The sequence below is a fragment of the Apodemus sylvaticus genome, chromosome 10 (genome assembly GCF_947179515.1).
Source record: "Apodemus sylvaticus chromosome 10, mApoSyl1.1, whole genome shotgun sequence".
NCBI classification, from domain to species: domain Eukaryota; kingdom Metazoa; phylum Chordata; class Mammalia; order Rodentia; family Muridae; genus Apodemus; species Apodemus sylvaticus.
In genome coordinates this window covers 58,392,249-58,405,993 of record NC_067481.1, presented here as the reverse complement: position 1 = coordinate 58,405,993, position 13,745 = coordinate 58,392,249, and the positions used below count along the sequence as shown (strand labels likewise).

Below are 13,745 nucleotides of genomic sequence, written 5' to 3'. Positions count from 1 at the left end.
ACAACATGAGGACCTGTATTAGAGGGTGGCAGCCTTAGGAAGGTTGAGAATCACCACCTTAGGTACCTTCTTGTTGAGTCCTAAGACACAGCAATGAGTAAAGTAACTCCTGCAGGCAGTTACATATACCCTTGCAGTTTCTGAGAGATGAGGCTTAAATTGTAAACCCAGTGGTTGGCAGCACTTAGTCTCTTTGTGTTGTTTGAACACAAGGTTTCAACATGTAGCCTTTGTAGACTTAGAGTTTATGATTTTCCTGCCTCAGTTTCCCTAATGTGGAGATAACAGGCATGTGATACTGTGTCTGGCACATAGATATTTTACGTCAGTCAATCAATTAAGTTGGTGAAAGAATGAAACCCAGGGACTCACATGCCAGGCAAGTGTTCTACACTGAGCTATGTCACCAATTCTATAGACATTTTTAAAGCATTGGAAATACCCCCAAATAGTGGTGGTAGCAAGAGAAGAAAATCTAAGATAGAGGATGCAGGAATTCCAATGCTTAGAGACCTCAGAGATGTGCTGAACCTAGCATAGGAGATCAGGAAGACAGAGCTAGTGAGGTGATAGAGAAACCAGAAAAAGCAACTGTGGAAGTTTAAATGAAAATGGCCTCATAGACACATAGTGAGTGGCACTATTAGGTGTGGCTTTGTTGGAGTAAGTATGTTACTGGAGGTGGGCTTTGAGGTCTCGGGTGCTCAAGCCAGGCCCAGTGGGTCACTTGGTCTTCCTGCTGTTTGCCAATCCAGATATAGATCTCTTACCTATACCTTCCCAGCACCATGTCTGCCTGTATGCTACTGTGCTCCCCACCATGATGACATGGACTAATCTCTGAACTGTCAGGCAGCCCCTTATTAAATGCTTTCTTTATAAGAGTTGCTGTGGTCATGGTGTTTCTTCATAGCAATAGAAGACGGATTAAGAAAGCAAACATGAAGGCCACATGAGGGTCTTAGAGGGGTGTGTGTGTGTGTGTGTGTGTGTGTATGTGTGTGTGTGTGTGTGTGTGTGCTCGCTCTCGAGAGGGGGAGATTCAATGCTGATAAGCAGAAGAGAGAAAAAAGTAGGAATGTCCCTAGGACCTACAATCTGAGGATTTCTGGTGATTCTGACAAAAATGATCTTAGTGACATGGCATAGTGAAGCTAGGAGGGAGAACAAATCTAAGAATCGTGGGCTTTTATTTCTTTGCAGTCCACAGAATGATATAAATAAATACCTTTTGGGTGGAAAACCTAAGACATTTAAGGAAATACTTCAAATCAGTTAGCTGTGAAGCCAGGTGTGACACTTCAAGCCTGTAATTTCAGTGTTTGAGAGTCTGAGATGGGAGGATCCTGCTGATTTAAGGTCAGCCTGGGCTGCAGAGTGAGTTCAGGCTCATGTAGGCTGTATAATGAGGTCAGGCTAGTCTGGGTTGCAGAATGAGTTTAGGTCAGATTGCGCTGCAGATGAGATACACACACACACACACACACACACACACACACACACACACACACTTCCTCAATAACTGAACTGTGAATTAAACTGAAGGAGTCAAACTGATCTAAGGTAGCTGCAAGAGCTGTTCATTTCAGCTGTGGCAGAGCAAAGAAAGCACGGACAATGTTCAAAGCTATGGCAGAATGTCAACTTCTTCTCTAAGCACGATGCGCGCTCGAGTAGGAAGATCAGAGAAAATGAGCAAAAAAAGTAAGATTTGAGGCTAGCCTGGCTACAGGGTTTTCTGAATTCCTGAAAGTCAGTAGACAAGATCATGAAGGAACCTCTGCTCCCGGGTGCTGTAACATGCCCAGGATTATAGGATTGGAGGTGAGGAGGCCTCAACATCTGTCCCAACACCACAGGGAGTAACTGGGACCAGCAGGACCCAGGGATGCAGGAACCCCACCTGACCAGTCGCACAGGTACCTTCTGGTCAGGGCTGGTTTACCTTGGGCACAAACTCTGCAGCCAGCCCTACAACACCTAGAGGAAGCTCCACTCCCAGGTATTCTAACATGGATATATTCTGGTGGATAAATAATAGAATGACATTCTTATAGTGTGTGTGTGTGTGTGTGTGTGTGTGTGTGTGTGTGTGTGTGTGTGTATGTGTGTGTGTGTTGTGTGTGTGTGTGTGTGTGTGTGTGTGTGTGTAAAAGGCTGGGACATAGATCCTGGGGACTTGCATATGCTAAGTAAATACTGTAGTCCCAAGATCCGTTTCCCACCTTTTGCACTGGTTTTGAGAACAGTGACAATGCCAATGCATTTGCCCATTTAGCAGTGCTGCTTAAAACAGTCTTCAGAACTGCACAATAGTATAACAGGTAAGCTAGCAGAGAGGAAAACTGAATATAGAAATGAAAAATAAAATGTTCAACTCAAAAGCAAAGGAGAAAGGATTGTAAAAATAAAGCAAATCCTACCCAATAAAATACTAGAATTAAACTAAAACACAGCCCAGTGAGTGAAGTGAACAAAAACCACCATGAAAGGTGAACACGCTAAAAGCACTTTAAACACTCAGTTATGCCAATCATAAAACTTTCTCCTAATATAACTGCATGGCGGCGAGGTTGAAAGCCAAAGGATAATGAGATACTCCAAGCAAGAAGCAATCAGAGGCAAGCTGCCTTAGTTATGTCCGGCATTGCAGACTTTAACTACAAAGACAGAGCCAGGGTGAAGAAGGCTCTGATGTTCACTTAAAGGTTTAGTTTACAAGATGATACAAACCAAGTGCTGTAAAAATCATACAATGGGAATTCCATGGAGAGTACAGATAGTCTAGATAACCTCAAAATGGAAGATATGAGCAGAGTGAGCTCAGCAATTAATAGATAAGATTAGGCAGAATAAATAAAGGCAGCTAACAGACAGAAGATTTCACTAAAATAGTTAAGAAGCTTGAGCGAATAGCAGGGGCATAGAGCATCATGCCCATCACAGGACTCTTCCCCTGTGCATGCAACAAAAAACTGGCTATAGCACCTATGATCGACATCAGTATGTTCCCGATGCTTATCATCATATACATCACAGTGCAACTTAGAAGTAAAGCACAGGGTGCTTGGAACAAACACCATTAAGATGAATGTTAACTGTTTAGAAGTAGATCATTATGAAATTATTGCATAGGAAAGGCAGGCATGTAGGTAAACCTCCACAGAGAAGGTAATTTATGATTCAAAATTTAATCTAAAAGCATTCAAAAAAGGCCAGGGACTTAAAATAAATGAAGCATTTATCTTAAGTCAGCAAAGAAATGGAAAATAAACCCAAAGGAAGCAATATTTACATGAAATAATAGATTGTTGAAATAAATGTCAAGCTATAACGATGGAATAAAGGAATGTATGAGGTAGTTCTTTGTAAGACTAATCAGGAGAAGAGCCAAAGAGAGCAATCAGAAATCAATAGAAATGAAAAGGGCTGGACTAGATGAGATAAGATGAAGCTATACACTTCATGACGGTAATATGATGACTAATGAGTGATGGATACATTTATAGAGTATGACTTCATAATGATGAGGAAAATCTTCATATCTTTATGACCATTAAAGAAACTGTAGTTAAAAATGTTCATGCAGAGAAAATTACAAGCCCCAATGCCTTTATAAAAGATTTAAATCAAACTCCCAAGGACCAGAGGATTCCAACATTCCCAGGGAATGAGCAAGGAGAATTTAATCCTAAGTTGTTTCACAAAGCTGGCAAAACCTCAGATCCAAAATCAGACAGAGTATGAAAAGGCAGATAAGAGGCTAAAATTGTCACATAACAGGAGTTACAGCACCCAAGGAAGGCCTGGCAGGCAAGTTCAACCCATGATTGGACTAGAACTGACACTTTCTGATGTGTTTACCCCAACAATGCTAGGTTGGCTTGATATTAGAAATCAAACAATGTTCTAGAATGAATATTTTGAGGGATTAAACAGAATTATCCTGGTATACTTATGTATCCCTGTGCATATTATTTAAATCATGCTTGTATATATTAAAAAAAATTTAAAATTTGGATGCCATGGAACTCCTTGCTGAGTGTACATAGCATCCTGTAACTAGGCATACTGATGCCTGGGTAGAATGAAGGAATTCATTCATTGACATATGTCATGACCCTGACTTAATATTGGGGAAGAAGGCATGTCTATGTTTTTTCCACAGAATGCAACATACTTGGAAAAAGCACTTGAAGATTATACTTGCACTTATACTAAATATTCTTAACAAGTTAAGAATATGTCAGGACGTCTTGATCAATCAGGAGGATTCACACACACACACACACACACACACACACATACACACACGCACACACACACTCATATACACACCAAACTCACACATACACTTTCACACACACCACACTGAATATCCCTTATATACATACTTGTCATATTTATGCACACTCAGACACAAAAACCCACACAAACATATGCAGCTCCTGTGTATCACACATACACCGGTACATTTTCATAACAAATATAACTACTGGTAACATTCTTTTCAAGGTCATGGTCAAGACATGTGTACCTGTCAACAAACTTGTTTCAAACAGTAGACAATGGCCATTATGATAAAATAAGAAATTGACATAAAAACACAAGGACTGAAGAGAAAGAAATAAAAATTATAAAACCTGTAGGTGTGACTGTATACCTCTTTGGGCAAATCCCAAAGAGTCAACAAGTCATTTATTAGGATTATTAAGTTAATGTAGCTGACTGTCTTGAAAAAACAATTAATGTATTAAAAGAATTACATTTTCACCTAGATTATGACTTTGAACTAGGAACCAAAATGTACTGAAGAATAATCTTAACAAAACCACCTGTGAATTAACTTAAGGGTTATACAATTTTCTTGGCAAACAAGAGTGGGGAAAAATCACATCCTTACACAGGGACGTCTATGCTGTACAGATAATACTTCCCAAACTCACCTATGGTCAGTACAGATTTAATATGAATTTGCAATGGCCCCCTTTCTTTTACAAAATGATATATATAAAGAATGGCTAAGAACTTTTAAGACATTTTTAATGAAAGTAAATGGGTAGAGATCTGTCCCATTAGATATCAAGATTTATTACAAAGCTACAGTAATTAAGGTTTTGTTATATTCTTGAAACAGTGAACTATTTCATATGGGAGAATATTCTAAAACTTTTAGAACTTAAGAGAGGACTCTTGGGATCTCCAGGCAGGAAGAGAATTTATTCAACCAGACAAGAGAAAAAGAACTCAATGCAAAAGATAGATGTTTTCGACAATGCTGAATCTAGTAATTGTTCACTAAACATAACCATCCTTTTGTCTACATGGTAGATTGTTGGTTTCAAGATCACTTGTGAATAACAGATGTAGGGGCTAGTTCTGATGCTCTGATCAGGAATATGACTATGAACCCTGAAGGTCCTGTTTCCCAGTTTGTTCTTGATTGATCAATAAAGATGCTGGTAGCCAATGAGCTAAGCAAAATAGGCAGGACTTCCAGTTACCCCCACCTCCCCAGGCAAGCTAGCAGGCACAAGGGAGGAGAGAAAGATTTGCTATGCTTCAGAGGGAGAAAGAGGCCTTGTATGATATAATCATAAATAACCCAGGGAGTAATGATTTGAAGTTCAGGGTAAGATCTGCACAGGGAAGAGGTAAATACCACCCTGTTTTACAGAAAGGATTTGGATGTCTAGGAATTTGGTTGTAATTCCTACTACCCTGACTTAAGCTCCTGGAACATGCTACCAGCCCTGCCTAGGTTCCCTTGGATCTGCAGATGAAACACACACACATGTGCTTCAACCTTGTGAGATCATGGGTGGAGTGCCCATGGGCAGCTTCCTTAAATGGGCCTCATGTAGCAGGTGGGAAATTAGAAACACAACTAAGCTGAGGGAAGATTTAGGGTTCTGAGCTAGGAATAAAAGTACCTGAGTAACTAAAGCTGAGGGCAGAGTTAAAGGTTTTGAGCTGGAAGTAAAGAGAAGGGCAGGCTTAGAAGAGCCCAGTCATTGGGTTAAAGCATATTAAAAAGTAAGTTAATGTGTGTGTGTGTGTGTGTGTGTGTGTGTGTGTGTGTGTGTGTGTATGTGTGTGTGTGTATGTGTGTGTGTGTGTGTGTGTGTGTGTGTGTGTGTGTGTGTGTGTGTTATCTGCAGATCTGAGGGAACCTGGGCAGGGCTGGTAGCATGGTCCACCCAGAGCTTAAGGCAGGGTAGTAGAAACTGAACACTACAATAAAATACCTAGATATCCAAATTCATTCTGTAAAACAGGGTGGTATTTACCTCTTCCCTGTGCAAATCTTACCCTGTACTTAAAATTATTCCTCTTTAGGTTATTTATGATTACCTCATACAACATCAACCATGTGTACATGGTTGGTATATTGTTTAGCATACAATGACCAAGACTGTAATGTTCAGTTCAAATGCAGTTTTTCAAATACAGTTTTTATGTGAGGTAGTTTGGTTCTACACCGTAGATCATATAAATAGAGATGGCTGCCTCTAAATAGAGGAAATAGATAGGCCACAAGACTGGAGACTATATTGGGTAGTTGTATATTCATGTTCTATATAAATTAGCAAAATATCACACATAGAATATATAACTAACTTTTTAAAAGATTTTATTTTTAATTCATGAGTATATGATGTTGTACTTATGTTATGAATTTTGTTATGAGTCATAGGTGCCATATTTATACACACACAAGCATGTACCACACATGCATTACCCAGTAGAGACCAGAAAAAGGTATCAGATTTTCTGGAACTGGAGTTAGGTAATTGTGAGCCAAGTCACTATGTGCATTCTGGAAACCAAACCCTGGTCCTCTACAAGAGTAGCAAGTGATCTTAACAATTGGGCCATCTCTTCAGTTCAAATACGTAAGCACCTAGCAACAAATGCAAATATAGGATACAAATTGCACAGAAAGAAAACAGTTGTCAAAGTCATAAAAAGATGAGCTACCTATTCCTGATAAAAGTGATGCAAAGTGCTCAGCTCCATGAAATACAATGACACTCCCATAGAAGAGTCCAGAATGAAACAGACCAAGAAGTGCTGAGGATCATGGGACACAGAGAATCTCCCATAAGACTATTCTGTACCTCAGAGTAGGTTTACCATAGCTGAGCTGCGCTTGACCCAGTGACTCTGTCATATGTAGATTCCTAAAGGAATGCCTGCCCATACATATATTGATATGCATGTAACACTTCTTACAGCATCATTGCTAATATTGGCAAAACCTCCAGAGTTTGTGGAGAATGAAAATAAGGGCATCTGGGAGAAATGAAAGTATGAAGAACATATAGGTAAGATGAGGCTGGTACTTTATGTTTCTGAATATGGGACTGGTCAGAAGAACAGTTCATTTTGGCTTCAGCTAGAATAAATGGCCCAGGTGCAGATGTGTAGATTTAAATAGACTCAGGATTTTTCAGGGTGGTAGTGGGAAGCTATGGTGAACTGACAGATACTGAGAATCTGGTGGAATCAATGGGTTGGAAATTCTGATTGGTCTGAAGAATTCTGCACAGTGAGGCTGCCAAATAAGTGAGGCAGAAACATACCAGGTGTGGTCAGAAAATGGAATGCTTACCCCTGAGCTTTTGAATAGAGAACAATTACTTCCCCATCTTTCTCTCCCATGCTGGGAACAAAGTATACAAACAGGTGTAGCTGTGTGGCAGAGTGATGGGGCATGTAAGAGTCAACAGAACACATCAGGTGTTTGGAGACTCGAAGGGTATGCGAGGTCACTAGGGTGATGGGAAAGGACGATCCTGATGCTGAGGGTGAATAAGTTAGAGCTTAGTAGGTGGCTCAGTAAGGATGAGTGACAATTGGTATTGTATGATAGTCACTTTGGTGGCATTAGTGATTAGGAAATGGAGGGGAAGTGGCTTGTCAGCATCAGGTAACAGCAGGAAGTGCTTCTGTCCTAGGCCCAGTGCTCAGAAAGATAGTTAGCCTCCATCTTGGAAGGCTGTCGTGGCATCAGTTTTATAATGGGACAACCAGGTTTCAGTTAGGGGTGGAAAGAAGGCAGGGAAACAGGGGGCTTTTGTTTTGTTTTGTTTGCTTAAGACCTAAGTCTATTGAAAGGCACAAGGAAGAGTAAAGTGGACCTTTCCACAACTGAGTCAGATTAGAGTCGTCCCAGCTAAGTATGTTGAGAGTTTAGGTGATAATAGAGGGTTTGACTTTGACTTTGGACAGCAAGTGATATGTATACCATATAAGGCAATATGTGGTCCACCCAGGCCACTTTAAAAAGGCAAAAATCACCTCTTTCCTAGGATACAGCAGATGCTCAGTAATAGATGGCTTTTATTCTTTTCTTATTATTTCTAATTTTATCTGGTTTTCAACAACACAATAAAATACTCTCATTAAGGCTTGCAAAGTAGACAGAATCACTGACTTGGGGTTTAAGTTGAAACCACCTTGTATTGTCTATTTTCAGAAATAAGGAAGTAGGGTTAAAGGCAAGAGCTCAGATCTCCTAACTGTTCTGCTGTGGGTTTATTGTGCTAAACTAACTTAAGGCTCCCCCAATGTACCTGGTGTCTGTTCATGTTAGCTCAGTCACCATGCTTAACAACCAGTGTTTTTTATTCTGTCACATACATAATCTTACAGTCCTTGAGAGCACTACTTTGTACAGGAAGAACCCACCTTAAGAGAGCCTTCTTGACTGACAAGTTCACCTTACATACACAAACCAACCTCAGAGTCTTCCTCTTATACCAGGCTCCTATATTCTGGACATATTCTTCTGTCCCTATCATCCCTGGGATGGTCATGGGCTCCAGAGCCCATAAGATAACTCACCCTTTCTTTCCCCCAGAAACCACAATAGGGGCTCTTATCCACTATCTACCCTTTCCTTGCCCAACATAAATGTTCCCTGAATGGATTGGTTTAACACGGTGGGTGTCTTCTTGCTTGGAAACAACATCAAACACAGTTTGTAATATGCTGTTCTCACCCTAATTAAAAAAAATAGTATACATCAAAAATGTGCCCACTGTTTATGGGGTTACCAGGCCTACCAATGGAGGACCATAAAGCCTTCCCTTTGTGTTGCTTGTTTTACAAGCATCTGTCTGCACCAAACCACCCACCAACTATTCTTTCTCTTGCCTCCAGCTCCTTGGTTAGCAAAAGCTTTCCTGAATGTACTGAAACTGGTTGTTGCTTCCTAAGGATCCCTCTTGACCCTGTGAAAATCATCCCCATAATATTTTGTGCAGAGTCTTTGTACAGTGCTGGAACATCACCCTGGCAGTCTCTTGGATTTTTTGTGGGAGGTGATGCCTCAGTCTTGCTCTCTCCTCAGTGTTCTAGAGCATTGATTAGAGTAGTGTCAGCACTGTGCAGGGTTAGCTCAGAATGCAGGGGTGGGGCCAGGCTGGTTTCCTTGCAAAATCATCAGGCCCACCAAGGAAGATCATTAGACTGAGGGGCTGTACCATCTCTGCAATTGGACATTTCTCAAGGTTTAGAATGGAGACAGATAGTGAGATTCTAGGGACAATGACTAAGATGGAGTGAGCAGAGGACTGTCACGCAGGTAGATCTTCCATGTAGAGAACAGTGCTCCAGATTAGAGAATAAAGAGCGAGGTAGTCTGGGTCTATGGAGAGATGGTCATTCAGATTCTATGTGTGATACGATTAGCATGGCACAGAGAGGCACCCAGGAGCCTGTAGCTCTAATGATTTCCACATTGCACAGCTAGAGCATCTAGAGCAAGGGTGAAGTGATAGGAAATAAAATCTAAAATGAACTTCATCCCCCTCTGCCTCCAAGGCTTAGATTCCATCATTAGAGTTGTAAAGGGAATTAGACCTGTGAGTATGGTCTCTAATGTTATTTACCAATTACTGGGTGCCTCTTACCCACTGAGCACCATGTGGAAAACTACACAGACCATTATCTGGTGAACAAAGGAAGCGACAGGGCTGAAATTATCATGCTATTTGGAAGACTAGAGATGCCAACTAGCTGTTTTAATTTAATCAATGAATGGCGGGGAGGTATGGGTGGGAGGGGAAGATACAAAGAGATTTCCAAGCACAGCATCCCTGTAGCCTGGGATGCTAGTATGTAGCCAGGACTATGGTGTTACCTGTTAGTGACAAAGTCAACAAGATGTTGCTTGAACATGAGGCTCCACTTCTTTATTATGTTCAGCAGAGATGCCTTGAAGGGTCTCACATCCACTTGCATCCAGCCATCAAACACCTTGGTGGGTTCCAGGCTGATTACCTCTTCGTAGAGCTTTTCATAGGAGTCTATCTGGTCTTTGAAGTGATGGAGGAGGGGTGGATTCTCTGGGATGCCATCTTCGGCATGGGCTTCTATCTCTTCAGGTGTGAGAACATGCCCATAGAGCAGAAACTGACCAAGGACCTCCTTCCTATCTTCCACATACAGGTAAGAATAGTGGCTGAGGGTATTCCGATAGCCACAGCAGAGGCCCATCATACTCTGCACCCTCTCCATGAGCACGCTACGCAGGCTGGTTAAGTCAGCCATGTCCTCTAGGTCACCCTGGGAGAGTGAGACAACAACGGCAGGGAGGTTACACTGATGCTTAGGGGGATCAGTCAGATGTGGAGGAGGGCAGATGGTTTTAGTTCCCATACCTGATAGTGAGGAGAGCCACTCTGTGGGGAAAGCCGGGGCACCAGGGATGGCACAGCAAAAATGCTGGTGACGAGAGTCTGGACAATGTCATATAAGCCTCCCTTCACCCCAGAGTCCAGGGAGGGATGGAAAACTAATTCTGGGGTGACAAGGCTGAGCTGTGCTTCAAATATTGGAGTGAGTCCAGGCTTGCATTCTGGAAAAAAAAGTGACAGAATGATGGTGAGCAGGATAAGTAGGCAAGGCACAATTTCCTTAAACATGGAATCAAACATTTCTTTACAGTGCAGAAAAATACAAATGTAAATTTTGTATTATAGATGGGGAGGGGCAGCCCTGTAGTGTTTCACCACAGGGAACTGCTGACATTCTGAATGGTCCTGTTCTTGTGTGGGGCTCCCCTGGGTGTTACAGAACATTTACTTTTCTTGTCTTGTCCTTGAAGAGCACATTCCAGTGACCGACCAACCCAAGCCCTAGAGCAGAAAATTCCCTTCTACATTCTGAACACCCTGTCTTGGGGTAATGCTGCTTTTCCTGAAGAAGAGACCGAGTTGCCAATCACACAACCCCACCAGTGTCCATTTTATGAGTGGGGGTTTTGCCCATACACATTCATACAGGAATGAACAACAAAAAAACTACAATCCTAATTTTTCTGTTCCTTTTCGATAAACATGGGGCTTACTTTAATTCTGAAGTCTTGTGGTGATAAAAATTTTAAAAACAGTATAAATAATTCACTGATTCCTGATTACTTGCTAGACTAAGTTGCCTTGCAAGAGTTACGTCAAAATATAACACGGGGCACAGAGTTCTATGTATAAGACAAATACTTAAGGTTTTATTAGTAACCACTGAGTATCATACAACTTTTGACAATAGAAATAAGTGGGAAAGGGTTGTCTGTTGGGCAGTGTGGGCAAAGGAGTCTCCTGACTGAGCCACTGCCTTCTTATTGCCTAGAAAAAGAGCTAAAACTGGGTATGTAACCGAATTCCTCAACTTTACATGGCATTATAAATATGATGTGATTCCCACTAGGGTAAAGTGGGAAGGGACCCCAGAGGGTTAGGTGAGCCTTTGCTATACATTCTTCTCCCCTTTCTATAGACTAAAGATTGAATGTGATATGACTCTCTTGAATGTAGAATGAGGCCAAGGCCTCGGAGGATAGCAGCACTACAGAATCAGGGCAACCTGCCACAGAAGCGGCAACTCTCATGGGCTATCACTTGAGGTCGTTGGGCTTCTTTATCTCTTAAGCCACATTTTGGATGGAAATTTGGTTACCATAGGTTGGCTATTCATGTTAACTAAAATCTACAGGGTCCTCAAAGACCCCATTTAAGACTAAGATCTTATTTTCAAAACCACAGGCATCAAATAATGAGTATGTATTGTGGGACTCAGGAGAGTTTCAACAAGCATATTTTATCCTAAGGGAGACAACTTTACCAACAGCCTTGCAGGTTTAATCTCTGGGGAAGAGCTGAAATGAAAAAAAACATTACAAACAGCAATAAAATTCTGTGGAATTCATCTTGAATAGGTTAGACATCACTTGTCTGAAATGCTTGGAGCAAGAAGAGAATCAGGAAGCACAGACTGCCTGTAGAGTATCCTAATATCTCAAATGGTCTGAAATTTAAAATGTTTAGAGCTTGGTTAGTATCTCAGAGCACTTAGGATTCCAGATCTTTGGTCGGGGGATGCTCAGTGTGCAGTTACAGTGTGTTGTACATCACTGCAAAAATAGTATGTTAGTAGATAAATCTGCATGTGGTTTACAGCATTTACAAGATTTGAGCAACTATTGGAGGGCTACGGGACTTTTTGTCACATGTGCTGGTCTGAGAATTAAGTCTTTACATCAGAGAAAATGCAGACATTGCTTTTGCAGGAGGAAAATATCCTGGCTTCCTCACTGGAGGAACAAGCTAGTCCCTTAGGAGGCAAGTGGTGTGGGTCTTCCTTGGTGTGGTAGGTAGCGTGTAACCTTGTCAAATCTGGTCAAATCTTGCTATGTAGCCCCTGGTGGCCCCAGACAGACATTTCTCCTGATTCAGCCTAATTGCTAAGATTATAGATATGTACCTCCACACCTGGGCTTAAATGTTACCTATAATGTTTCAGCTCAGGTGGCTATAAAGTCCCTGTGCTGCTACAAAATATTTACCACTCAAAAAATTTGGAAGGACTATATTTTGAAGAAAAGGTATTCTTCTGTTTTTTGGTCTCCATGGAGGGAACATGATGCTGGTGATCTTGGAGAGACACTGCCAGGTTCTCTTCAGCCTTCTGTTTACAATATCATCTTCCACTAGAGGGAAAGTGGCACACCAGGCTATTCCATATCAAAGTCAGATAGCCCCTAGTCAAGGGTGGAGTCACTAACCTGAGGTGCTGTCTGTGGACACTGCCTGTAAAATGACTGCCTTTATCCTAGGTCTAGTCGAGAATTGAGTGAGAAGTTGCCCAAACTTTCAACATCAGAGAAGTCTGTCTAATTCAGTAAGAAGAGAGCTGCCATGTTGGTAGCTAAGAGCTACTTCTTGGGTTTCAACATCTGTGTTTCATACCCCAGGCTCTAGAAACTAACATCCCAGAGTATATTGTCATACTTCCTTCATTTGGAGCATCCCTGATCCCTATAGGTGATGTTTCCAGCTAACAATGCCATAGGGTGGTTTATTGCAGACATATTGAGCTCAGCACTGTTTCTGTCTGCATCTTCAACTTGGGCAGCCTCTTTCACAAGCTGGGTATGGGATTCATATTGACCTGCTAATGGTATCTCTGCAGTCAATTTCTATACTTGGGTGGACTTGACATTAAATGCCCATCTCACTTTGATCCTCTGCCTTCAAAATATTTCTTTGTTGGTACAGTTTGACTCATTCTTCAATATGAGCCTTGCTAGATAGCCCAGAATTTACCAGAATGTGAAGGTCTAATTTAACTTTTAGTCTTGAACTTTTCTGCCCTTTCTGTCTCACAATTTACTAGGCAAGGTAAGCTGCTATAAGAGTTTTTATTTTGGGTACCTTACCATAGTTTGTCCATCCTAATTC

At 41.4% G+C, this 13,745-nt stretch overlaps 1 protein-coding gene across 1 annotated transcript in view; it reads right to left on the bottom strand.

Annotated features, from left to right (window-relative positions):
* Nucleotides 1–13,745, bottom strand: part of Dnah9 (dynein axonemal heavy chain 9) — a 347,292-nt gene that overhangs the window by 267,281 nt on the left and 66,266 nt on the right. The window contains exons 16-17 of the mRNA XM_052195119.1: nucleotides 10,671–10,867; nucleotides 10,151–10,575 (exon numbers count right to left, since the gene is read on the bottom strand). Of these exons, the coding sequence (XP_052051079.1) occupies nucleotides 10,151–10,575; nucleotides 10,671–10,867 (622 nt within the window). The remainder of the gene's footprint in view (nucleotides 1–10,150; nucleotides 10,576–10,670; nucleotides 10,868–13,745) is intronic.